Below are 27,785 nucleotides of genomic sequence, written 5' to 3'. Positions count from 1 at the left end.
AGCAGCAGGTTGCAGTCTAGCTGCTCCACTCACATCACTTACGGACGGCTATTTCTAGCCGATGTCGACGCGCAGCAGGCCAGGACCCCTCACTCTCCACCATCAGATCACAGTTACTCTCTAAGATCTGTTTATTCCTCAGTAAAGCAGAATAAAATAGATAACTTACACATAGAAAATGCCCCTTATGATCCCTGTTGGAGTATGTTTCCTGTTCAACTAGAAGGCCCTGTTGCTTGCCAAAAATATAGATTCCAGTGTTCCACAATGGCCTCTACAGAAATCAACAACCCATCAGGGCTAAGAAGCAACCATAAAAATCTCAATACTGCCACCCCAATTGTCTCTCAAATGACTCCCTCCCTAGAGGGCACATCTGCTCCGAAGAGCTTTTTAGTTAACGCTAGATCCTTGCCTAAACATGCGGTAGGGACCTGTTCGCCTCCTCATCACCGGAGGTTGGTTTCCTCACTGAAACCTGGTTAAGTTCTACCACTCTTACCAGCTCTTACCCTTGCACCACCTGAGAATTATAAAATGCTCAACTGGACAGGAGAAGGCAAGACTGGTGGCGGCGTTGACATGGTCTTCAAAGACAATATCAAGCTTTCAATAATGGATATTGTCGCGGGAGACTGGGCAGAAATTTGCACATTTAGGTTTGACTTCTTCTCTAAAATCAGCTGGAAAGGCGCTCTAGTATACCGACCGCCTGGATCCCAAAAAAGAGATTAGTCAACGCCTACTCGAATATATTGCACCCCTTGTGCTAGCAGCGCAACAGTTCCTCCTGTTGGGAGACTTTAATAACCATGGGGAAGATTCAGTTAACCCAGAGACTAGCCAATTATTTCCGATTTAGCGACACTCTGCCAATACCGACGAGTCAAGGGATCTACTCATGTCGCAGGTCATACACTAGAAACAAACAAAAAAAAACTATCAATGACCTGCGAAACGCCCAATCCTTCACTCTGGGCAGAGCACACACTCTCCTGCTTCCAGATTCCTACTCACAATGTGACAGGAAAAACAAACACATGTTACAAAAATCTGTCTAGATAGTGGCAGAAAATTCCCCCGGTTTTGGTGGCTAAGGAGCTGATGTTCACTATCCCTTCAGATAACCCAGACGTTGATCAAGCACTCTCTGACTACAATACAGCTCTGAATTCAGTTTTTGAGAAAATAGCTCCTCTCAAACATTATGATAATGGGCTACATTGACCCCACATGCCTTGGTGCACGACAGAACTAAAAATGTAGACAGCCTTTTGTAAGAGTTAGGAAAGAAGGTGGTGTCAGACTAATCATATAACTAATAAGGAGACCTATAGACTATCCTTAACCGCAAACCATCGCAACATCAAGATAGACCATAAACTGTTTATAGTAAACCAAATTGCAGAGGCTAAAAATTCCTCCAAAGCCCTGTTTAAAGTGCTTAATACTTTAAAAATCAAAGTATATTTATTTCAGTTCATAAAAAGCATAATGTTTAACACAGCTTTGACCAATAGAGATTACAAGTTCATTATATGTAAACAAGCACTTCTTTCTAGCATTAAGAAAAGGTTTATTGAAAAGATTAATAGGATCATAAAAACAATAGTTCATATATGCAGTAATTTTTAATTCATAAATACATTAAGGTGTAATAAAGAATAACAATGATATATATTATCCATTAAAATAGTAAAAGGATAATATAGAAGAGGATATGAATACAATCAAAGGTTCACAGAAATCGTAAATAACAGTACATTTCAAAAATACATAATGTAAAAAAATATTATAGAAATTGATAAATTAAGTTTGAACAATTGCTATTAAAAATAGAGGCTAATATGATATAAAAATAAATGCCGATACTAGAACGCTGGGTATTCATTACAATTGGCTCCAGTTTAATGGCATTATTGGTTTGTTAAAAATCAAGTGCTTTTCCTGATAAAGAGCGAGCGCGTTCGTCCAGAGTCACCTTGAGTCAGACAGTTATTCATTTATTGAAGTGACACAATACCCCTTCTGTTCCTCCTTTTTCCAAATGTGTGTACAGATATGTTCATGCCGGGTCTCCTAAGGTGCATGAGGACTTTAAATTGAGACTCGTCGGGATAAAATACGATCATGTTTATGTAAACCAGCCAAGTTATTGTTGTAATAGCATCAAGCCAAGGTACTTCTAAAGACGCAGACGCCACGCTAACTGTTTGACAAACTACAAGTGCTTAACACGTTCATAAATCCGGCTGCACGCTCCCTAGAAATAACTATTTCGCAAACACTCTGTGATGCCTTCGCCAACTACTTTGAAGACAAAATCTAAATGATTTATCAACATTTCTCCAGTCCACCTGATCAGGCTTGTGAGGAGCTCGATTTGTGTGCACGTTCCCCTAATTGTGCTACTAGCCTAAGTACATTTGAAGATTCTTCACCGGAGACAATTCAGAAAACTTCTTGTCTCAGCTAAGTAAGGCTCTCCCTTAGATGTCTGCCCTCCCAGAATTATGGCAGACCTCTCATATGAGCTTCCCCCTTAATCGGTTCACTATTTAATTTATCTATCAACATAGGTAAAATTCCATTGGACTGGAAGACGTCTAAGATCAGACGTTTTAAAAAAAAGGCCAATTTGGCACCGAACAATCTCACCAACTACCGACCTATCTCGCTCCTCCCTCTACTGGGGAAGCTATTAGAGAAACACAAACAACTTATAGACTATTTGGAGGCCAACAGAATCTTAGACTCATTTCAGTCCGGTTTTAGACCGTCACACAGCACAGACTGCTCTGTTATCGGTCACTGAACACATCAGATGCTCTCTCGATGCTAACATACCATCAATGCTGGTGCTGCTGGACTTGTCTGTAGCATTTCATACTGTATCCCATCCCAGGATACTTGGTAGGCTGAAAGAGATTGGTATCCACGGAACAGCTTTACAATGGCAGTCTGATTTCCATTTTAATAGGACCCAAACTGTCATTCTGGGTCCCTACAAGTCTCGTACCATGACACTGGACTTTTCAACATTTATGTTGCACACCTCGCCAAAATTGGAAAAGCCTTCTGCTTCAATATTATATCATACGGCGACGATACCCAGCTTGGTTATCAGCTGTCTGGACTATAGTAATTCACTCCTGGCATCTGCCAATGAGACGTTGCTATCTAAACTTCAGGTGGTACAGAACACCATGGCACGTCTCTTTTGCACCCTCCCCTCTAGAACGGCATCCTGCCCTCTCCTACATGCTTTACATTGGCTGACAGCGAGAAACAGAACTATCTTTAAGATCTGATGTTTGACTCACAAAGCTATATTTAACTATCTTCAAAGCTCACTTGCTACTCCCCCCTACAGACTCTTAAGATATTGCAACAAAGCTCTGCTCACGGTCCCTAGGTGCAGAAAGTCCCAACCAGAAGGTAGGTTGTTTTTTTCCTTGACCCTTTGTATTAGAAATGCAAATCTGCAAGGACCACCTCCAATTCACGAAATTGCTCAAGACTATCCTATACTAAAAGTAGTACTCTCCGCCTGGTATCTTTATCTTCGCGCTGAGATACACCTGGTGTGATTCGCGTGCATAATAAATTAAAATAACCTATTTTGAGCATAGGAAAAGACCAGGGGCTACCAAGATGGAACCCACATCCCTCCATTACTCTGGCATACAATGCATGTACTGTTAACGCCAAGTATACAAACACACACTACACCTTGCAGGTTAACGCTAAAATATACGTTAACATATAGTTGCACAACTTTAAGTGAGTGGACAAGTAGGCTGCTACTCCAGGTCTGGGCTGGGAGCAGGGGGTTGGGGATCTTGGGTAATGTTTCCGAGGTGGAATTTTTCAAAGTTCTTTGCTAAATATTTCCCTACAGAACTCGGTCCTAAAATATAATTTATATGAGATGGTATACATGTTCACTGATTCACTGTGCTCATAACCTTATTATAGAAAGGAAAGCAGAGTTGTAGTAACTGAATGCACGTTCTGTACAGGTTTATAATAATCTCAAGTGACATGCCTCGTTATGCTATCAAAATTAATAAAATATATTATATTGAAAAGGGGTCTGGTCACAACTATGGATTTACAAAACGTGATGTGGTACTACCACCGCTCTACATTCTAAACCCAGTGAAATGAGGACATTCATGATGCGCTCTTAAAGTTCACAGGACAGGTCTATTTCTTTAGAGAGTTCTATATAGCGCTGGCAGGACCCAAGGGTATCAGTGCGCTTTACAACATGTACACAGGTAAATAAGAAAAAACAGAGAGAGAACAAAATGGAGAATCATTTGGAAGGCACTACAGTGTATTGATCCGAAGGTTAAAGGAGCCGAGCGAGGAGGAGATCCTTTAGTTTTTTTTTTTAAGATCACGAGGGGTTTGTTCTGAGATCTGCTGGTAGGAGTTCCAGATTTGGGGGCATTTCCCGAAAAGGAGCAAGCCAGGGCTTTTTGTTTATGCCTCCTTGGGGGAGTGAGAAGTAGGTTGTTGGTGCGGCTCAGGTTTCTTGCCCGGCCTGCCTTGGTGAGCTTGGCAGCCAGGTAGACTGGCTTACCAGTGTGACGGACTTTGTGGGTGAGACCAGCAGGTTTGAACTGGCAGCGAGCTTCAATAGGGAGCCATTTGAGGACTTTCAGGGAGGGTGAGATATGATCGTGCCTTTTAGCTCCAGTGACCATCCTTGCTGCTGCGTTTAGAGTTGTTCTCATAGGGGCTAGGTGGGATTTTGCTGTGCCTGCGAGGGTAGAGATGCCGTAGTCTAATCTGGCTAGAACCAGGGCTTGCGTTGCAATCTTGAGATCATTAGACTTCATGCACACAATAGATTAGCATGCGTCTAAGGCCAAAATAAACAAGCATTTGCAATGCAATCAGTCTCGCATTTGTGAAAGTTAGAGCTATTGCGGTTGTAAATGACCATGTTTTTTACTTATGTTATTTTGTTTGCAGCGGAGTGATTATTTAGAAAACGAGTGTTAGAGTTATTGGCATTGTAAATGTAAATACTGTTTAGTTATGGAGTGGATGTATGTGGTGTGTAGTGGAATTATGTGGTTGCCATCCTGATAATGTGAGCATTTAAGAAGCAGAGGTGTAGTAAGGATGGATTGAATGGATGATACCTGCATGAGTACATGGATGGATGCGGGGGTTATTAGATGAATGAAAATATGGTAGGTGATGCATGGGTAGGATAGTTACCGGTGGTTGGTATAGAACCAGAAAGATAGATACACAGGCAAAATATCCTTTAAAAGTTTTTTACTACTTTACTGAAAGTTTGATCAGAACTGGACCAATTCCATATTACAAATCTTGAGCCCAGACTGCCTAATTAACCGTGCGAATAATTTTGTTATTGAAACTGTTTGTGTATTGATTTTTGTAAAACAAGGTTTTTTTTGCTTTTGGTACACGGGGAGATTTAAGTGAGTTGGCCAAAATCAATGAGTGGTCAAATTTAGGGGGTTTTAGGCTTACTGCCTGAGAGTAACTGCATGTACTATGAGCAGAAAAAACTAGAAGTTTCCTTTAAGAAAGTTTTTTCTTTGGCTTTATTTTCAGAGAATATACCATATCCATCTTCGAAGACAGCAACCCCAGCGGCAAACCAGCCTGCGTACAGTGGGGTTGTCCCAAAAGTCTGCATGCACCCCTCCTCAAGCCTAAACCAGCAGCATGGTCTCCAGTAAGCTTTGTGCTTGGGTTTGACATGCATATTCACACAGCAACATTTTTTGTTGCTTCAAATATATATATTTTTTTATTTGAAAATAAAATTATTATATAAAACATTTGCAGATCCAAATTTGCAGGAATGCTTTGCTTTAACACAAAAAAAAAAAAAGCTTTCCGAAACACTGTCTGTGTGAATGCCTTTTAGATCGAGCTTGTGTTAAAACCGAAGAGGAACGAACTGTGTATTTATAAGGGGCACTATTTTAGAAACGTTCAGAAATGTCCAAATAGTTCTGCAAAACTGCCTGCAACTGCAGAGGCAACATCAAAAGGAATTAAGTGAATGCGGTTTTTATTTTTGAATACGTGCCTTTAGTCATAAGATGGCTTTCCCATACAAGACATGGCATGTTTTATAGTGCCCCAATTCTCTTCCTGAATGTCGCTTGCACTCACTTCTCAAGGACGTCATGCCAGCCTTGCTGCTGCTCATCTTTGTTGTGCACTTCCGAGCTCTTGATCTGTTGGCATGTGTTGATGGCATGAAAAGGTGCAGCCTCCCCCACCAAAGAATAGAGCCCTACCTCATACAATTAACTTTTGGTGAAGAAAAAAAGTAAGAAACAGAGGAAAGAGCAGACAGGGGAACGAGAGCACACAAGCAGATAGATTAGTCATCAGCTAGGCTGGATAAAGAGACAGAACTTATCTGGGTAGAGGCAGAGAGTAAACTACCAGACATATGAAAGAAAGAGCAGATAGGAAGAGGAGAGACAGCAGCCAAGAAAGGGACAAGTCACATAGAGGAAACAGCAGTTGGGAGTGGGAAAGCCACACTGACAACAGGAGGAGAGGTGGGGGCTGCTGCATTTAGCGCCCTTGTACGTTTTATGTCGTGCACTAAAAGAGTTGGCCTCCTGAAGCTGCTGTAGAGCACAGCAGCACAAAGGGGAGTGGTAGGGGCTCAAATGTATGTTTAAGGACTTTTTTTTTATACTATGCGTGACGGCAGAACAGATTTTAAATAAACAACCCATATGAAGGTGGCCCGTACAGAAAGCAGCCCTCACGCACATTAGAAAAGAAAACTGTGTAAAATACTCGACGGGAGGGAGGGGGGGGGAGGCGGTGGGGGGGATGGATGGTAGCCGAAGGTAAACCACGCCAAAGAGAGCAGGAAATAAATAATCAGAAGCAGGAGGGAGGAGGAGATGGTGACTGCACCTAGATAAGAAGGAGACAGTTTGGTTATCAGCGAGTTCCTGAACAAGCAACAATAAAGCAAGAGTGCTTGTAAAGTAATAAATAACATGACAAGTAACAGCACATGTAACCGGGCCAGTCCTCATTGGAGGTTACAAAAGTAGAAAAGGAGGGAATGCTGAGCATATTACCCAAAGAAAAGCAGCCATTTACAAAAGACAATAAAAGGAGTCATTGAGAAAGCTGGGCGGTGCTTAAAGCCCGTATTCCAGATACACCATGTCTCGAAGAGACAGCGCAAGCGTTGCCTATGCGAGACCTAAAAACAAGGATACCAGATACTCAAAGTCGGACACTCAGAGCTTGGAAACACAACTGTCCACCACGCTGAGGAGCCTCCTGCCCTAAAGAATGCAGCACTTCTATATCTAAAATGTCGTCGCTAGGTAATCAGAGTGACAAATGTGAGATAGCAGCAGTGTTTTTTATGTTTTCGAACCCCGTTAATTTCATCAGCTTTCTGAAATTCATGTAGGCATTTATTTTGAACACCAGGCTTTTCCCTTCCCCTTTTTTTGGCTTTGTATTTTTCGGTGTCTCTGCAACATATAACTTTGTAGCAACCACCTTTAAACCACAAGAACTCATTATCTGTAATTTGATAATCAAACATGGGATTTTTCTATTTTGGCTTGGTCTGGGAATCACTCAAATTAATATTGCTTAGAGTATTTGGATTAAATTCTTTTGTTTTTTCTTCACACCGAGTAATTCTGTAACCTCTATTTAAACTACTGGTAAATGTAAGACTAGTTGTTTATTTGCTGGAATCTTACATATAAAAGAATTTGCTTAAATGGATGGTTCTAGTCTTTTCGGGATAAAAGAGAAGGATTAATTCTAAAGAGAATTCACTGTAATTCACATTCCTCATCTGGCCCTTGATGATGGTAGAGTAAGCCCATTTTGCGTTGCAGTCTTTTTGACCACAGAGAGGGGTGGGCCCCCACTCACACAATCACCCACGCTTATTTAAAAGAGAGCACAAAATGGTGTCAGGCGAGACTTTTCATCCTGAAGCGCCAAGACTATGCTGATTGTTATCATACCGGTAAGATCTGAACTTGCTTTCTTTTGAGAATCTTTGGTATTTCTTTCATATTCAGGGACAACTTTGAGTTACGCTTTGAGTTACTTATTAAAGGTGCGTAAAGCGTATATGGTTGATTTTTTGCTGTATGATGTAGTGCTTGCAACTGACTGACGCTAGTTTGTTTTTTCGAATTGCCTAACAGTTGTGCTTAAATTACATCAGTTAAGTGCAATGAGAAGGATATAGTTCCACAAAACGTATGGTCCTGACACTTAACTGCACCACGACAATTTTCAATGCCGTTTTTTTATTGTTTCCCTTTAACGCGAGAACAAGACTTTGGTACAGCTAGACAGATTGTTCCGACTAAGGGAAACAAAGTTGTCATGTTTATGCGGTTGTCAGAAACTGATCCCTTCTTGTGTATTCGAGAAGTTTCTAGTGACCTCTGAGTTAGCTGGCACACACAAGTAATTAAGTTTAACCCGTTCCATGCGCGCGGAATTTCCGCGCTGTGCAGGCGGTTACATTAGTGGGTGGGGATTCGGACGGCCGGGAGCTGTCGTGCGCACACGCCCACCGTGAGGCGTGACGGCTCCCGGCTGTCACGAGCACGGAAGAGGTTAATGTACTCGATAGAGACATACTGACCTCAGTCCTATGTCAAATCTATAGTGTATATTTTTCCAATGCGCAGAGCCTATCAGGGATATAAAAACTACACTACATGGCACACAACGTTTGGTCAGGCAATAATTTAACGCTAGATACTAAAGTAACTCAGTCATGCTTTTCTCAGAGACCCCTACTCAGAATATTCCATAAGATGTCTGGAGTGGGTAGGGATAATATCCGCCATAGCTGAGGAGGACAAAAATCCTATGTATTAGCTCTTTGGTTTGTTCAACGTTTAAGGATACAGTGTTCCAAAATATTGTGCACCTTATATTTGTTCCATTGAAACTTGCTCTGAAACTTTCATTAAACAATGACCGAAAACGGCACAAACACCAATACTGGTGGAGCTGTACCCCATGATGTCGCAACAGCTTTTAATCATACTGGTTTTCAAGAAACCGACGAGGATGCTATAATCATCCATCCAAATTTAAAGAGAGCCATCACTCTAAAACTTATAAAACATGGTCTGACACCAAGAGGTGGTAGAGCAGTTTTCGTGATAGAGGCACATGAATCTCACCAGACAGAGGTATTCTATTCATGGATAGTATTCCCAGAATCAAATCCAGTAACACATGTGTTTCACTTCTACAAAGAAGATGATCCACCTGAGGAATATATTCCTTTCGAGGATATTGAAATTCCACTCACATACCAGGACCATGAGCTCTGGTTTACAGGCGCCCTAAAACATTACAATAACATTACCAGGCTCGGTCCACTAGGTAGACCAGTAGCAACATGGCCGATTTTAGCCGGCTACACACCTCATCCTGACACTGAAGAAATGTCAGATGTGGATCTACTAGCTCAACTCAAGGAGCTAATCAAAATTTAGAGACAATTGTTTCAATATGTCATGCGGACTTTTACAGTCCAACCCCCATTAACCATTCAAAATCCAGCCCCTCATCAGGGGAATACATTAAAAATCATTCCACAGACTTTACACGTAGTCATGGGTAAAATGCCGACAAAACGAACAAATTCCATTCTGGATAGCTAAAAAAATTACTCAAATCGAAGCAGTATTTCCTAATACTAGCCCTTATGAGAAACACAGAATTCTAACAATCTATTTACCAATGGGGATCACACCACATCTGGAAGACTGCACCACTTGGGGCACAGTCTTTGCTGCAATCTACACAAAAACACATGGTGTTCCGTCCATGGCGGTAATACCTGATGTCCTGAAACAAATTCAAAACAAATACGGGGCAGGGTCGGCTCTGAATTTAGGTGTGAAGTTACTGAAAATTTTCGACCAGGTCTTTATAATATTATTGAATATTAAAGGAGAAGCAGCATCAGTGGCGATCTGCCAGAAATTAAGGGAATTTGATGTAACAGAATAACCACAAGAACTAGCCAGAATTATTGTAAAATCCTATGAAGAATTAGGCAGAGACAGTTTGGGGGGGAAACCAGTTAAACCACAATTGTCTGAAAGTCCTGATAAGGTCTTTTCTAAAAACACTCCTACCTCTTCTAAAAAGAAGTGGGAAAATAAACAGCATTCCAAAGAGAAGCATTCTCAATCCAGAGGTAGGTCTCCTCAAAAGGAGGCCTCTGAAAGGAGGTGCAACCTCAGGAATAGGGATAATTTGAGAAAACCTGACAGAAATCAAGATACTGATACACGTTCCTCTCGTACCTTTCAGATATCATCACAGACATTCGAAAGAAGGGGACGGTCAGAGAACAAAGAAGAACGCGTGAAGTCCAAAGACGATCAACACGTTCAGAAAAACAAACCAAAACCTCAATTCTCCAAGAAGAAGGTAGCAGGTCATAAGATCAGACATGCCAAAATGTAAATTTGATACTTGTATAGCGCACAACTCACCCGCAAGGGTCTCAAGGCGCTTGTACGAATACCGCTGTGGAACCCATCCTGGCTTTTCCTGTGAGGCATCCACTCCTGGGCACCCCCAAGGTGGAGGCCAGGCATCCTTAGCGTTGTGGGGGCCGTTGTGGAGATTAAGCAAGCTATTGCCCAGAGTTGCAGAGTGGGACTCCATGATTGGAATAGGCACCGAGGCGAGAATTATCAGGTCCGTGGAATTTTTTAGCCCAAGACCCGCCGAGGCGGGGAATTGAACCCTGGTACCGGGCTAGACCTCTGCATCAGGGTCTGCCGCTCTAATCATTGAGCCACACTTCTCCACCAAGGATTCTGAGGACGCAACTAAAGAACGGAGAATGGGCTCAGACAATGTTGGACAGTGCAGCAGAAGTTACAGTAGCTCACCAGAACCTGAAGGGGCTTCTGGAGACAGTGGACATGAATGAGGACATTCAAGTTGAAACTGCAGACACCAGGGTTAGTTCACCTCATAGGTTATATGAAATAACACTGCGAATGGACGGAGACATACAAGAAAAGTGAAAGCACTCTTTTGGGAGCATCTTTTAAGGGGTTATGATATACTTCTAGCAGAATGAGACTGTCCACCAGAATTTGTCAGGGAGTGCCCACATGGCGAAGACATTATACCAGCCTTCTCTAACCATGTTCCAATTCATTTAAAATATACTTATGCCAGGAAATGGGCAGTGGCACAAGCCCCAGCATTGTATAAGAATCATGTAGGATGGGATGAGGACTCACCTCACCACAAAATCCAGTTAAAAAAAATCAACCAACTGCACAAAGGCAGTACCCAATTAAGCAAAAAGATAAAAAACAGGTCAGGGAGATCTTGGATGAACTTGAATACCAGGGGGTGATTGAAACATGCACCATATCCATGAACAATCCTTTGTTTCCTGTTTCCAAACCAGACAATACATATAGTCTAGTTTTGGATTACAGACACCTTCATGTTGTACAACATTTGCAGTGCAAAATGCACACAGTACAGCATTAATGAATAACATTGTGCGTAAAAAGTACAAAACCACATTAGACATTTCAAATGGTGTCTTTCGTCAAAATATTGCACCTGAAAGTAGATATTTGACCGCTTTCTCAATAATGGGGACCCAGAGTCAATTTTGTCGACTACCACAGGGGTTCAAGAACAGCCCAGGGTTATTCTCAGCAAGAGTAACAGAGTTACTACAAATTTATGATGACGAGGCATTGTCATACGTCGATGATATATATCTGACAGACGATGACCTGGACAGACACTTGAACAGGGTGAACACCATTATATTGGGCTTCGCCTCGGAGGGTTACAAATTCAACTTTAAAAATTCAGGAATTGCCCATCTCAACGTCCTTTTCCTAGGATATGAACTTTCAAGTGAAGGCAAAAGCCTCGCAGCCAACTTTTTAGAAAAGTGTGCGCTGCTCCAACCTCCAAAAACGCTGAAGAATTTACAGTCGATTCTAGGTTTCCTGAATTTTGGAAGACCATACATTCTAAACTATGCAGAGAGGGTTAAATCTCTCTACGAATTAATCAAACCTGATTTCAAAGCCACCACATGGACACAAGGACACAGAAATTGTGCGTTCACTTCAAACAGACATGTTAGCAACTAAACACTTTCAAACACGTGTAAACGTATGCAACTTAGTTATCCGAATCATTCCGGGTCAATGCGGATTCATCTACCCATTGCGTACAAATCACACTTGTATTCAAGCAGAAATGAAATTGACTTCTACAGAAAAGATTCTGACAGCAGTTCAAACCGTTGTAGCAAAAGAAAGAACCCTAGCACAGGGGAAACGAATAATGATGGTGACTCCTGTCCGAGCCTTGGAAGCAGTTACTAAAGCGAGCATTTTGAATGCAAAAGCTTTACATTCAAGATGGATACAATGGGTTAATTCTCTTGCTGCAACCGATGTTGAATATGTTTTTGATCCTTATTTGAAAGCACAAGCATTCCTGAAATACGAAGACGAATGTCCTCTGCCTATTGAAATTCTCTCCTTTGATCAGTACGAATTTATAATTCATACTGACGGATCTGCACAACCCGCTACGGGAGTAAACAAGCTTACAGTGCAGCTTGCGCGATTGTTAAAGGTCGTATGCGCGATGGCAAATTCAGACCAATGGTCACAAAAACGCAATCTCTAGGAGATTGTACAGCTCAGCGAGCTGAACTACAAGCATTCAAGATGGCACTTGAAAACACGGATCGCGAATTCCCCACACTCCTAGTGTGCGATGCTTTTTACTGTGTTCAATCTTACAATGAATATTTACAGAATTGGCTTCAAAATGGTATCAAGGATGCAAAAGGTGGCACAATCAAGCATTAAACGCTTTGGGAACAAGTAGTTTAGTTGCGAAACAGACTACAACAGACTCATGTGATACACACGCTGAGTCATCAACGTGATGGCGTTCACGTTGAAGGGAATTCATTGGCTGATGAAGCCGCGAAAGGGGCTGTGGAAACAGCTTCTGTAGCTGCAATCACTCGTTCAAAAACAAAAATAGACAATGAAATAATGCTGGCTGTCAATGCTTCAAGCAAAGGCAGCTGAGCAGCGGCACCTAAAAAATTTCCACGCAAATACTCCTATATAATTGTTGCGGACAATGTTCCGTTTGCTCAAATCCCTGGAGTGGGGGATAGGGTAATACCAAACATGTAACACAGATTAGGAATAATCCTAGCAGCACATAAAGGGATCGCCTCTGCCCACGCAGGTGTTTCCGCCACAGTGTCATTATTAAAACAGAGATACTGGTGGCTAGGCATTAGGAAACAGACCAGTAATTATGTTTCGGAATGTGAAATATGCCAGAAGATTTAATAAGCCAGAAGATGAAAGTCTCTACTGTGAAACGTCCTGCGCAGACGCCCCTGTTAATTTCAGATAAACCATTAGATTGTGTTTACCTGGACAACTGCGGTCCCTTACAAAGGGATGGTAACTATAAATTAATTATAGGCCCATTTCGCTCTTGCCTTTTGTAATAAAGGTCCTTGAGAGATGGGTCACAAAAGCCTTGTCCAGCTATCTGGAATTAAACTCCTGCCTGGATACAGCTCAGTATGGCTTTAGGCCGGCACATGGCACGGAGACCGCATTGGTCACCGTGTTAGATGATCTGCGAACGCGTGTCGACAAGGGCAGATCAGTTTTTCTGGTACTGCTGGACATGTCGGCCGCGTTTGACACGGTTGACCATGCGGTTCTCCTGGAGCGTCTCCGTAGTGCGGGTGTAACCAGTCTAGCTTTAGACTGGTTAACGTCCTATCTCAGCGACAGACAGCAAGCAGTGGCTTTACCACCTTTTCAATCAGCCACTCGACAGGTGAAGCAGGGAGTTCCTCAAGGGTCGGCGATCAGCCCGATCCTGTTTAATTTATATCTTCGCCCCCTTATAGCACTGATTAAGTCATTCGGCATATCAGTCATCAATTATGCCGATGACACTCAATTGATTTTTTCTTTTGAGGGGAGTGAGTCGGTTTCGAAAGACATCTTTCATAGCTGCATGTCGGCCACGGCTGAATGGCTGCGAACCAACTCACTCCAGTTTAATGGGGCTAAAACGGAGGTTCTCCATTGCTCTCCTGACCGCCTTCCTCGGGCGTTGCCTGATGACTTTTGGCCACCTTCCATACTTGGCCCTGTGGCAGGAGCTAAATCGGCCCGTAATTTGGGAGTGGTGTTTGAACCGGACCTACAGTTGGATGGTTCAGTTAATAAGACCGTAGCGACTTGTATGGGCCTGCTCCGCGCTCTACGCAAAATTTTGCCTATTCTCCCCAAAGGCTTTAGAGCAGAGGTGGTGCGGAGTATTATACTCAGTAGGTTAGACTACTGTAACGCACTGCTCTTAGGAGCTCCTAAAAAATTGATCCTTAGGTTGCAGAGGATTCAGAACATGGCGGCAAAACTGGCTTTATCGCGCCCACGCTCTGCTTCCTCCTCGGCAGCTTTAGCTGAGCTACATTGGTTGCCAATTCAACAGAGGATCGCCTTCAAGGCGGCATGCCTTGTATTCAAGGCGCTGCATGGACTTGGACCAATACCACTCCAGGGCCTGTTTTCTTGGTATCAAGCTGCCCGGCCTTTGAGATCCTCATCGGCGTTTCTGGTGCGGGTTCCTAAGATCACCAGAGTTAGGATAGGTGGCCGAGCTTTTAGCCACACAGCCGCCTCATTATGGAATTCCCTCCCGCTAGTGCTGAGGGGTAAGCAAGATCTGACCTCCTTTAAAAGGGACCTTAAGACCTATCTGTTCCCTAAGGCAATGTAAATATTCTTCCGGTGGTTTAATTTGGGGTCTCAGCGCCAGGATACCCTCGGGGTGACAGATGCGCTTAATAAGAGTTAAATACATACATACATACATAAATATATCATGGTGGCAGTGGATTCTTGTTCTAGGTTCCTGTGGATGTGGCCTCAGCGCTCGGCTGACGCTCTGTTATAAGATTTGCGAGTCTTTATCGGCACATACGCAATTGGCACACTACATTCTGACCAGGGTCCTGCGTTTAGCTCTCGAACTTACAAAGAAGCTATGGCCAGTTTGGGCATAGCATTGCGGTATTCTTCTCCATTCCATCCTGAGGGAAATTCTGTTGTGGAAAGAAAAAAACGGGACATAAAGCAATCTAACAGCTAGGGTATTAGGTTTGGGCTATGGGTAGGTCAAACACCTTTATGGGGTCCAACGCGCACTTAACTTGCCAAGAAGTTCTCTAGGGGGAGTCACTCCGTATGAAGTCCTATTTGGAACTAGAATGTTGGTACCGGACCTTGATATGCAAGGCACAGTGATGGAAAATAAGAAATTTGATATCAAAGATAATTTGGCTGTTTTACAGGACTTAAATGAACTGAGAACAAAACAGAGCAACGTGCTCCTGAAGCCAACCATCACTGAGGAAAAACCGGCCGTCCCAGCAAGGCCTGTCTGGATCCCAAAGCTTGGTGATCTAGTCAGAGAAAAGATCGCGGACAAGAAGGAATTTGAGCCTTCTTACAGACAACCAGTACCTGTCCGAGCAATCCACGGATCAAGAGCAGTACTTTTGCCGCCCCTTGCTGGTAAAAAGGAGAAAAGATTTGTGTCCATCGACCTGATCAATCCACACTATGTGGCCGATACTAAGCAGTAGGCCAAGTGGACTCCGCCAATGTAGCAGACGCACTCTGCTGGCTACAATCCAAGCGGTTCAAACTGAGAGACTCATCACCTTTGAAGATTCTACAGTGAGAAATAAAGGACTAAGCAACAAAGCTATGGAACTTGTCCCTCTTGAAACCCAAATGACAGTTCGTCCAGATACACATGTCTACAACGAAGTAACAAGTGATCAACTGGTTCCAGCGATTTAAAAAACATCCTGATGCAATTCCAACAATTGACTGAACTGCCTCTGGCTATTTCATGAACTTTGATAATTTTTCTGAGGATCCAAGTGAACCCGAAACAAAGCCAGCGAAAAAGAACTTTCAAAGAACAAGCAACAGACTTTTTTTATCTCCTGAAAAAGACTTGTCTGGTTTCACCATGGATTGAACTATGGACTGTTTTGGGAATATTCTTCTTTCTACTTGGGTTAGCTCTGGTAATAACTCTGGGTATGCTGATTAATGGAAGATATATTCAATGGACACAGCAAGTAAAAGAATGAACTTACTTCTCCAGCCACACAAATCATCCCATCATGAAGCAAGAAACTTGTCAGCAGTGAATATCACAGCCGTTCCTATACATGATGGTATAGTTTGGGACCAAACCGAATATGACATTTTTAGACCGTCAGAGCTTTTGAAGATTCCACACTTATTCAAGATTTCATTAAGTGACTTTATTACCTCCAGTACCTTTTCTGATAATTAGGACTTCGAGACTGTTAATAATATGATGTCTGATCTAGAGATGTCATCTGCATTCACTAATAATGAATATTTACAAGGTTCATCGGACTATGAACAAATGTATTGTTATAACCACTTTGGTCATCATTTCTTGCATAAATCTGCAACAACTAGAAATATATTTATGTATAACCAATGGGAACATTGTCCTACACCTCCAAAGGGTAGCTCAAAAACTTTTGCAAAGAAGTTTCCATATTTTTCAGGCTACAATTTGTCTAATCCAGTCACATTTTACTTTAAAAATGTGAACAAGACAGGAACGAAAAATACGTTAACCAATACGAAACAGATTTATTCTGCAGCCTTTACTGCCCAACTGTCTAGACAAGGTTTTGAATTTTGGAAAGACAACATTGAGACAAAGACTGTCTGGAGTACAAAAGATTGGCAAGTACAGGGGGTAGAAGCTTTATTTAGAGCCTGTATCATCCCTGAGCAAATTATGTTTTTGAACAACACTGTCCAGCAAACGTCTTGCCTTGGATTAGCCAGGATCAAAGACATGAACACACCGACCGTACCCATACCTGCAAGCAATAGCACTACACGGGGGAGGTCGACGTACATAATATTTTACATCACAACAGATCAGATCCAGAATGGAAAAAATGGTTGCTCTGGCCCACAGCCACGAATAACTGTCAAGATCGATTCCTGAATAAAACACAGGGTTTCACTATCAATAGACCAGACCCACGCTATGGTCTAAGACAGCATCCAGGAGTAGAAACAACATACAGTGTAGGGAAACTCTGCCTTGACTGGCTACAGAAAGCTACACTGAAGGATGTTAAACAACACAACTTTACTTCTAGAAAGCGCAGACCTTAGGGAATTCTCGCTAGGACCAAGAAAACCGCGTCAAAAACGTTCCAAACATGCCGGTATCTACGTTGCTTATAAGGAAGCATGGATGGTTACCCAAGCAGAGACTGCAGAACGAATACGAGAAATTGATCGTATTAATTTAGAGAAAACTCTCTGTAGTAGACAATGGGTTAACGACTCTGTCGTCCAGAATATATTCATTGGACTGCATTGTGTCTTCTATCATAGACATCATGAAACAAGACTTGGTCATGTCGCAACATGGTCAGTCTCAGCTACGTTCTATCATGCTATTAGGCTGGACGCTACAAAACTCGCGTGCAGGCTATGTGCCTTGGCGTTTAATCAACACTACGTCACTGTTTTCAGAATTCAATCTCACTAATAGACAGATCAAACTGGCGCAAAGGGGAGCAGACTACACTATGCTGTGCATTGAAAAACTACCATTCACGGTGGCAGAAAAACCAGCTACTGAGTAGATCGTACATGGTAAAATTACTCTGTTACAACTTTCCATTTTCAGTATTGCCTAAAACATATACCAGTTGGCAAATATTAAAGGATACATCAAGACATCCTGGGAATTACCTTACACACACAGATGTTGGAGTGGGGAACGTGAAGTGTTTCTTAGCGGTGAAAACTGTGAGCACACACAAAGCGGTTTTCTCCTTTGTCAGGGTATTAACTTACACGGGCCTGTGATGGTTCCGCTACAAACTTATCCCGTCACCTGCAAGGTTCACCGGCTGCAGTGATTAATCCAATTTTTGGCCAACTTTCTGATGGGAGTTACATTATGTTGAATGATCACAGCTGCTGTGGCATATTGCCAGGTATTTCATATCTAGTTACGGTTACATCCAGGGTCACTTGCTGTATGCAAGTCTTGTTTCCACAAATAGATACAGTCAGGGAGTCACCTTTGTGGCCTTCACTGAACATCTCTTCTATACGAGTTGATACTCTAAGCAGAATGAAAACCATTCTTTTACAAAAAACAGTGCCACTGACCTCGGCCAAAGAAACCTATGATCTCCAAGTCGCAAGAACTTCTGCAGCGATACACACCCTTTTGTATACAAACTGCCCTGTACATTTCTCAGAAATGTTGGGTCGTATCTTAAACAGGTCTGATATGAGCGGTATTATACATGTATTTAGGAACATGTGTGCAGGACTGTTAGCACCTTTTCAAGCAGTCCTCTGAATTTTTCCAAACTTCGTGCACTCTGTGTTTGGCGGACTGCCGCTCCTTTTAGCACTCGTTGCAGGGATCCTATTTTTGCCCCTACTGCTACGATATGGCATGCCTCATCACCAGCGTCACTCCAGGCACCATAGAGAGAGAGCTCTATTGGAGATGAAGTGTCGTGAGCGCATCGTCCAAATTTTGGGTTTACCTCGTCTACGACAATTAAATACCACATAGTTTCTGTCATTCAGACCAATCTGGCAAGATTGCATCTTACCTGTTCTACGCTGCCTGCTCTGCGGTGAAGAATGCGTGCTAGACATCTGTCTAACACTCCCATCAGTCATGCCTAGGGATATCGATACTCTGCTGGACCCAGTAACGGTCCATACTGTGTGTTGTCCCCAGCGGCTACCAATCTTGATGACGGCATTCACTGAGATCTCACAGATGCAAATAGCTACTGCTGAGGTACGAGAGGAGACCACCGGCACGCAGGTAACATCCGATTAGAACATTGAGGATGCGACCAATGCTGAAGGCGATAGTTCACATCTATGTGTAGTTAATCTTTTAAACGAGGTATTTCAACTTTCACCTACAACTGTAGGCGACTTTTTGTCTACAGGATTAGAAGATTTCATGTTTTCTCCAGGCCCACAAACTGACTTTTGATTCAGGCACACAGTGTTCCGAAGAGACTCTGAATTTGGCCTTCATTCTTTTCAAACAAGGGACTGACTTTGGAACTTTTTCCTATGATTAATTTTTTTTTCTTCCAAATTTGTATTTTTCATTTTTTGGCACAGTAATCTTCTTATAGTAGAACTATTCATAGAGAATAGAATTCTTTGAAAAGCTTTCAGATACATTATGCCACCTTGTCACATCAACATTTGATTTGTATTAACCTGATATGAAATGGTTTCGGCTCTTTTTTCTTCTGCATTAACGAGCCATTTCATCAAATGTATACATTTATGATTAATTCTTGTTGGCGTTTTTCAATACATGCATATGCTTAGAATGAAACATTGCTTTTAATATTTACAGCACTTTATGCATAGCAATGTGTTTGTAATGCATTTTTAGGACATATGCTTTTTAGATATGTTTTAGCATGTTTTGAATTATCATGCGATATTCTCTTTTAGACATGTTTAGTATGTCTAGGATTTAGTAATGTCGGTCATACGGGAGTGGGTGTTGTATGTAGATTTAGATTCCGTATATAGGTTTCCCGATTTATGCCCTTATATAGGTACAATTCATATTGCCCTTATTTAGGCATAGAAAATCCAGCCCTTATTTAGGCATTGTCCATGCTAACCAAACACAGGCATGGTCTCCAACATCCGTCCATCCACGTCACGACGAGTTCTTGGAAAACCTGACTCTTGAGCCTTTAGGAATTTCCCTTGCTTGGATATGGATTTCTCCGAGAACTCATTTAGTATGCATGAACATCTATTTCTTAGAGCTTCATTCATGATGTTCCGATGCCCGACTTGTATGTCAATACAGGCATTCCTAAACACCTTCAAGGTATAAATATACCTGCACTTGCCCTGACAAAACATTGTTCCGGCACCATCCAGCTCAACTGCCTACTTGCGGTTCGCCACAGCATGTTCGGAAGGAAATCGAGTTCCAGCCTGACGCACTGACCAGACGCTGTCATCCTCTTCGCAGAGAATCCAGCTCCAGTGTTTCTGACTCCCCCTGCGGGGTGTTGGATATCGAGTCGCGGAAAAGATATTCCAACCTCACACATTCTAAGGTATGGAGCAGACTAGACCGTAGAGAAACTTTTGGCAACTCTTGGCAAAACTAAAACTATAGCTAGCTATACTTTAGAAAATGGCACCTACTTCTTACCTCGTACTACACTTAGGTTAGGTACACTGGGGTAGAACTATTTAGAAGCATCGTATGAGTATCCACCTTTTAGCCTGTGTTATTTATGTCTGTATTTTAATTAATATATGTCATAGCAACAAACCATGCTATTGCAGTAGTATTTTATCTTACTGCTAACTCTGTACATATTGTACTTCGCAGCCTGCCTTATGATTGTAGCAGTTCATATCTTCCATGAGAAATAATACTGTTCAATAAACCCTTTTTATTGAAACGCTGTCTCTCTATTTCTGTGCAACTCTGTAGAAACGAAGCATGCACGATTGAGTGAAACGGTTATCTATTGTTTCCACGGTTCTGAGATTGTTCCGACTCTAAGGGAAACAAAGTTGTCATGTTTATGCGGTTGTCAGAAACGAATTGCTTCTTGTGTATTCAAGAAGTTTCTAGTGACCTCTGAGTTAGCTGGCACACACAAGTAATTAAGTTTAATGTACTCGATAGAGACATACTGACCTCAGTCCTATGTCAAATCTATAGTGTATATTATTCCAATGCGCAGAGCCTATCAGGGATATAGGAACTACACCAAGGGAGGTTTATACAAGGAGTATGGGTGTCACTAGTAGTTTTATTTTCTTCAGTTTGGGGCTGCCAAGTTCTCTCTGGCCATCCTGCACAAAACAAATACCAGAACAGATTGTCAATCAATCAATCATAGCATTTGTAAAGCGCACTACTTACCCTGAGGGTCTCAAGGCGCTGGGGGGTGGGGAATGATGCTACTGCTCGGAAAGCCAGGTCTTGAGGAGTCTTCTGAAGGTCAGCAGGTCTTGGGTCTGCCGTAGGCGGATGGGGAGGGTGTTCCAGGTCTTGGTGGCGAGGTGGGAGAACGATCTGCCGCCGGAGGTCGCTCTTCGGATGCGGGGGGACTGTGGCGAGGGCGGCGGAGCGGAGATGGCGGGTGGGGGTGTAGAAGCTGAGTCCGGTGTTGTGGAATGCCTTGTGTGCGTGGGTGAGGAGTTTGAACGTTATCCTCCGGTTGACGGAGAGCCAGTACAGGTCTCTCAGGTGGGGTGTGATGTGGCTGCGGCGAGGGATGTTGAGGATCAGGCGTGCAGAGGCGTTCTGGATGCGTTGAAGTCGTTTCAGGAGTTTTGCCGAGGCTCCTGGTGTAGAAGGCGTTTCTGTAGTCCAACCTGCTGCTGACGAGGGCCTGGGTGACCGTTCTTCTCGTTTTGGTGGGGATCCACTTGTAGATCTTGCGGAGGGTGTTGAAGCAGGAAGAGACGGCGTTGACCTTAGTCATGGAAAGGGTGGAGTCGAGGATGATCTCTAGGTTGCGTGCGTGGTCGGTGGGTGTTGGAGCTGTTCCCAGTGCGGTCGGCCACCAGGAGTTGTCCCAGGCCGAAGGGGTGGATCCGAGGATGAGGACCTCTGTCTTGTCCGAGTTCAGCTTCAGTCGGCTGTTCCTCATCCATTCGGTGACGGCCTTCATTCCTTTGTGGAGGTTGGTTTTGGCGGTGTGGGGGTCCTTGGTGAGGGAGAGGATCAGCTGGGTGTCATCGGCGTAAGAGATGATGTTGAGGTCGTGCAGCCGGGTGACGTGGGCGAACGGTGCCATGTAGATGTTAAACAGCGTTGGGCTGAGAGAGGAGCCCTGGGGTACGCCACAGATGATCTCGGTGGCTTCAGAGCGTAAGGGGGGAGGCAGACGCTCTGTGTTCCGCCGGAGAGGAAGGAGGTGGTCCAGTCCAGGGCATTCTCTTGGATCCTGGCGTTGTGGAGGCATGTTCATAGTGTGCGGTGGCAGACCGTGTCGAAGGCGGCTGACAGGTCCAGGAGGAGGAGGGCCGCGGTTTCTCCGTTGTCTAGCAGGTTCCTGATGTCATCAGTGGTGGCGATGAGGGCAGTTTCGGTGCTGTGGTAGCTGCGGAACCGGACTGGGACGGGTCCAGGGTGCGGTTCTCCTCGAGGTAGCGGGTCAGTTGTTTGTTGACGGTCTTCTCGATGACCTTTGCCGGGAACGGGAGCAGGGCTGGAAGTTCTTGAGGTCCGCCTTGGGTTTCTTGAGTAATGCGTTGATCTCGGCGTGCTTCCAGCTCTACAGGAAGGTAGCTGTCTTGAAGGATATGTTGATGGCTTTCCGGAGATGGGGTGCAATGGCGGTGCTGGCTTTGTTGAAGATGTGGTGTGGGCATGGGTCCGATGGAGATCCGGGGTGGATGGTGTTCATGATCTTGATGGGGTCGTTGTCGTTTATGTTGGTCCAAGAGAGCAGGCGGTTGGTGCGTGTGGAAGTCTCAGTGGTTGTCGGGCGGTTGTGGCATTGAAGCGGTCGTGGATGTCTGCGCTCGAGATGGAAGAAGGTAGCCAGCGAATCGCACAGGTCTTGTGAAGGTGGGATGTCGTTGGTGTTGGAGCTGGGGGCTGGAGAGTTCCTTCACGATGTTGAAGAGCTCTTTGCTGTTGTGTGCGTTGTTGTCTATGCAGTTTTTGAAGGAAGCCCTTTTGGCGGATCTGATGGTGTCTGCGCGTGGCGTTCGTGTGGGCTGTGTAGCTGTCCGGTGTTCGTTCACGGAACCAGTTCTTTTCTAGCTTTCGGCAGGTTGGCTTGGAGGCCTGGAGGTCTTCAGTGAACTAGCTGGCTTTCTTGCTGGTGTGGCTGTTGGAGGGTCTCTTGAACGGGGCGAGGGTGTTGGCACAGTCATCAATCCACTGTGAGGTTGCGGGTGGCGGTGTCGGTGGGTGGGCTCTGGGCGAGGGTGGTGGTTAGCTTGTCTTCGGTGACTTTGCTCCAGCAGTGGCGGGGCATCTGTTGGGTGCGGTGGTGGGTTTCCGGAAGGTGAAGTCGATGCAGCGATGGTCGGTCCAGTGGAGTGGTTGAAGGAGACGTGGGTGCTTGCGAAGAAGATAAGGTCAAGCGTGTAGCCGGCGGAGTGGGTGGGTGTTATGACTAGTTGTCTGAGTCCGAGGTTGGCTAGGTTGTCGATCATGGTGGTGGAGTTGGTGTCGTTGTTGTCGAGGTGGAAGTTCAGGTCCCCGAGGAGGATGTAGTCTGTGGAGGAGAGGGCGTGTGTGCTGACGAAGTCGGCGATGGAGACGCTGAACTGTGGTCGGTGTCCGGGGGGTGTGTAGACGAGGGTTGCTCTGAGGGTGGTGTTGGGGGTCGCTGTGGATCTGGAAGTGCAGGTGTTCGGCGGTGCTGAGGGAGTCTGTGTTGGTCGAGACTCACAGTGTTCCTGTGGACGATGGCGATTCCTCCTCCTACTCCGCGGGTGCGATCCCAGTGGGTGATCTTGTAGCCTTCCGGGATGGCTATGGCGATGTCGGGTGCTGAGGAGGGGTTTAGCCAGGTCTCCATCAGGAAGGCGACGTCTGGGGTGGTTGAGTCGAGTAGGTCCCAGAGTTCAACGGCGTGTTTGCGGGCGGAGCGGGTGTTGAGAAGAATGCATCTGAGGTAGTTGGGTTCTTTCCTGGTCGGTGGGTTGGCGGGCTGGATGCTGGTGAAGCTTCGGGGCGACCAGGCAGCAGGTGCGTGATCGTCCGGCGTGGAGTGCGTGGTGGGTGCTGGAGTCGTAGCGGTGTCGGGGTGTTCCCGCGGTCCTGGGCACGGTCCAGGCGCAGACGGGATTGCCTTTGGCGCGCCAGCGGTCGCCATATAAGGTGAGGTGGGAGGGAGGAGCAGGTGGGAGCGGGCAGCAAATGGGCGCGCAGGGGGGCGGGGCCACAGCGGCGGGAACGAAAGCGGGATACAGAAGGCAAAGAAAGGGGAAAAAACAGAATAACGGTGCAACAACCGAGACGGGGACAAAAACGATCCAGAACTGATAAAAATACAGGATCAGGGACAAGAAAAAAGCAATGAGGCTGACGGGCAGAAGGGGGCAGAACAAGCACAGAACACTTACGGCCTCCCACTGGCCTCGAACTACGAGCAGCGGTCAAGTGGACACAGACGCACAGGTGGTGCTGTGCGGTGTGGGGGTGCGGCCTAACCTGTGAACAGGGTCGGGGGTCGCTCTCCTTACCACGCAGCGGCCGCCATATAAGGGGAGGTGGGAGCAGCTGGGAGGCAGGAGCGGGGCCGCAGGGGCGGGATACAGAAGGCAAAGAAAGGGGAAAAAACAGAATAACGGTGCAACAACAGAGACGGGGGCAAAAACTATACAGAAGTGATAAAAATAGTACAGGATCGGGCACAAGAAAAAAGCAATGAGGCTGACAGGCAGAACACTTACGGCCTCCCACTGGCCTAGAACTACGAGCAGCAGCGGTCAAGTGGACACTGTCTACTCTAAAATCAGGCTCTCGGTGTAGGTCCCCCACAGCAGAGCCAGCAGGGGCACCGCCGTCTGAAAGGGATATGGACGTTGTGGCAGAGTATCCTGTCTGCCTGATTTACATCAGCCCTAGTGTTTTTTCTAAAGTACCCTGAAGAAAAAAAAAACTCTTCAGCTTCTGCGCTACACAAACATCCGCGCCCAACTCACGTAAGGTCACAGCAAAGGCTCATTTCCTACCTGTTTTAATATGCAGAGGTATGGGCTCAGCAATCCCGTCTCCGTGCTTGCCCAGAGACTGCCCCTTTTTGTAGCCCATTTTCTGCAGTAGTGCAAAGCCTTTGTTTTCGTAGCCAATGGCACTATTCAGCACAGTGTCTCGCCGCTCTTTCTCCTCTTCTTTCAGGCTCTTTTGACGGTTTTTCAGGTTTGCCTCCTTGTGCTTCTGTTCTTTCTGATAAACATCTTGGATCCGCTTGGAAATAGGTAAACCTGGCCTGATATCTTGCTCTGTGCTGATGAAAGCTGCAGACATGTAGTCCTCTTCCTCGTCTGAAGATGCCGCCATTCTTGGTCACAGCCCCTAAACACTGCACACCAGAGAAGCAGCACTGAGCACGATTCTGCAGCTTAAATACACACCAGGTCCTTGTCCCTTACACCCATGGACGAGGGGCCTTCAGCTCAAACAAAGACAAGGACCCTACCATTGAACCACACAAGAGACCCCTGAACCCACACACAGAAGAGGGCCTAGCAGCTCAAACACACACCAGGGCCGTGAAACACACACACTTTAGGCCTTTGTAGTTCAAATACTCACATGACCCAGCTCTACAAACCCAGACGTTCCTGCAGAATAAACACACACCGGTCCCCTGTCCCAAAAACTAAGAGGATCCTACAGTTCAAATACACAGCGGGCCCTGCACCTCAGATGCACAGCCTGGCGCTGCAGCTCATATGCACAGCCGGGCCCTGCACCTCGGATGCACAGCCGGGCCCTGCACCTTCAGACGCACAGCCGGGCCCTGCACCTCAGACGCACAGCCGGGCCCTGCACCTCAGACGCACAGCCGGGCCCTGCACCTCAGATGCACAGCCGGGCCCTGCACCTCAGACGCACAGCCGGGCCCTGCACCTCAGATGCACAGCCGGACCCTGTACCTCAGATGCACAGCCGGGCCCTGCACCTCAGATGCACAGCCGGGCCCTGCACCTCAGATGCACAGCCGGACCCTGCACCTCAGATGCACAGCCGGGCCCTGCACCTCAGATGCACAGCCGGGCCCTGCACCTCAGATGCACAGCCGGGCCCTGCACCTCAGATGCACAGCCGGGCCCTGCACCTTCAGACGCACAGCCGGACCCTGCACCTCAGATGCACAGCCGGACCCTGCACCTCAGACGCACAGCCGGGCCCTGCACCTCAGACGCACAGCCGTAAATAACATTGACAGAGTACCTTTACAGTCTCCCACTCAGCCCTGTACCTCAGTCTCCAGCCCCGTAGCTCAGTCTCCCACTCAGCCCCGTAGCTCAGTCTCCCGCTCAGTCTCCCACTCAGCCCCGTAGCTCAGTCTCCCGCTCAGTCTCCCACTCAGCCCCGTAGCTCAGTCTCCCGCTCAGTCTCCCACTCAGCCCTGTACCTCAGTCTCCAGCCCCGTAGCTCAGTCTCCCACTCAGCCCCGTAGCTCAGTCTCCCGCTCAGCCCCGTAGCTCACTCACACACAGAGGCGCCCTCCGCCTCGCCCCCGGACAGCAGCTAAAGCAGAAGAGCCGACGAGGGCGCGGCCATCCTAGCACTCCACCGGAAGTGATCGGCAGACGAACCCGGAAGTGGCTGCTTTGTATGCGGCGCGCCTGCAGCGGACCCGAAGTAAGACGCCATCTTTGTGAGGGGTGGGATTCCGTCGCTAGGGTACGCTGTCGGTCACAGCTGCCAAGGCCTCAGATTGGCCATGTGGGCAGTGTCACGGCTGCCAAGGCCTCCGATTGGCCATGTGTGACATTTCATAACTGGAGTGTAATTATGAGTGACATTTCATCAATTATGAGCGACACCTTCTCTCCCAAAATTAAGCAATGAAGATGAGAAAAACTTATATATCAGAAATGATACTCATTGGAGCGATGAGAAACTCTAAGAAGATTTTGAACCTGCTGAAAAGCACGAGAAACAGTGGGGCCCTAATCTAGAGCTCTCGTAACCTGATGGCACCGTAAAACCACTATCTAACCTCGATATTAAAACTTAGACTCGGACCTTAACAGGAATATTTATAATGTTAGCAGCTTTGGCCTTTTGCACTTACCAAGTCTGTGAGTCCCAGTGCTGCAGCTGGGGATATGAAGACTGCTGGCCATGGGTCCCGCAGTCTCTTGGACTCTGTCACCTCCTCGCTGCAGACATCTGCTGGCCATGGGTCCCGCAGTCTCTTGGACTCTGTCGCCTCCTCGCTGCAGACATCTGCTGGCCATGGGTCCCCATAGTCTCTTGGACTCACCTTCTCGCTGCAGACATCTGCTGGCCATGGGTCCCCGCAGTCTCTTGGACTCTGTCGCCTCCTCGCTGCAGACATCTGCTGACCAAGGGTCCCCGCAGTCTCTTGGACTCACCTCCTCGCTGCAGACATCTGCTGGCCATGGGTCCCCGCAGTCTCTTGGACTCTGTCGCCTCCTCGCTGCAGACATCTGCTGGCCATGGGTCCCCGCAGTCTCTTGGACTCTGTCACCTCCTCGCTGCAGACATCTGCTGGCCATGGGTCCCCGCAGTCTCTTGGACTCTGTCGCCTCCTCGCTGCAGACATCTGCTGGCCATGGGTCCCCGCAGTCTCTTGGACTCTGTCACCTCCTCGCTGCAGACATCTGCTGGCCATGGGTCCCCGCAGTCTCTTGGACTCTGTCGCCTCCTCGCTGCAGACATCTGCTGGCCATGGGTCCCCGCAGTCTCTTGGACTCTGTCACCTCCTCGCTGCAGACATCTGCTGGCCATGGGTCCTCGCAGTCTCTTGGACTCTGTCACCTCCTCGCTGCAGACATCTGCTGGCCATGGGTCCTCGCAGTCTCTTGGACTCTGTCACCTCCTCGCTGCAGACATCT

General features: G+C 45.9%; 1 protein-coding gene across 5 annotated transcripts in view; it reads right to left on the bottom strand.

The window, feature by feature from the left end:
* The window catches only part of GPATCH11 (G-patch domain containing 11), a 32,872-nt gene extending 6,355 nt beyond the window's left edge, over nt 1-26,517 (bottom strand). Inside the window, exons 1-2 of one of the 5 annotated variants that reach the window (XM_085643013.1) lie at nt 26,177-26,517; nt 24,924-25,273 (exon numbers count right to left, since the gene is read on the bottom strand). In XM_085643013.1, coding sequence (XP_085499139.1) covers nt 24,924-25,251 — 328 coding nt within the window. In that variant the 5' untranslated portion in view covers nt 25,252-25,273; nt 26,177-26,517. Of the gene's footprint in view, nt 1-24,923 lie in introns of all 5 variants that reach the window. The other 4 variants (XM_085643012.1, XM_085643016.1, XM_085643014.1 and 1 more) reach the window with 4 other exon arrangements.
* Between the last annotated feature and the right edge of the window lie 1,268 nt (nt 26,518-27,785).

Source organism: Triturus cristatus, chromosome 2_2 (genome assembly GCF_964204655.1).
Source record: "Triturus cristatus chromosome 2_2, aTriCri1.1, whole genome shotgun sequence".
Taxonomy (NCBI): domain Eukaryota; kingdom Metazoa; phylum Chordata; class Amphibia; order Caudata; family Salamandridae; genus Triturus; species Triturus cristatus.
This window is presented reverse-complemented; position numbering and strand designations above follow the sequence as displayed.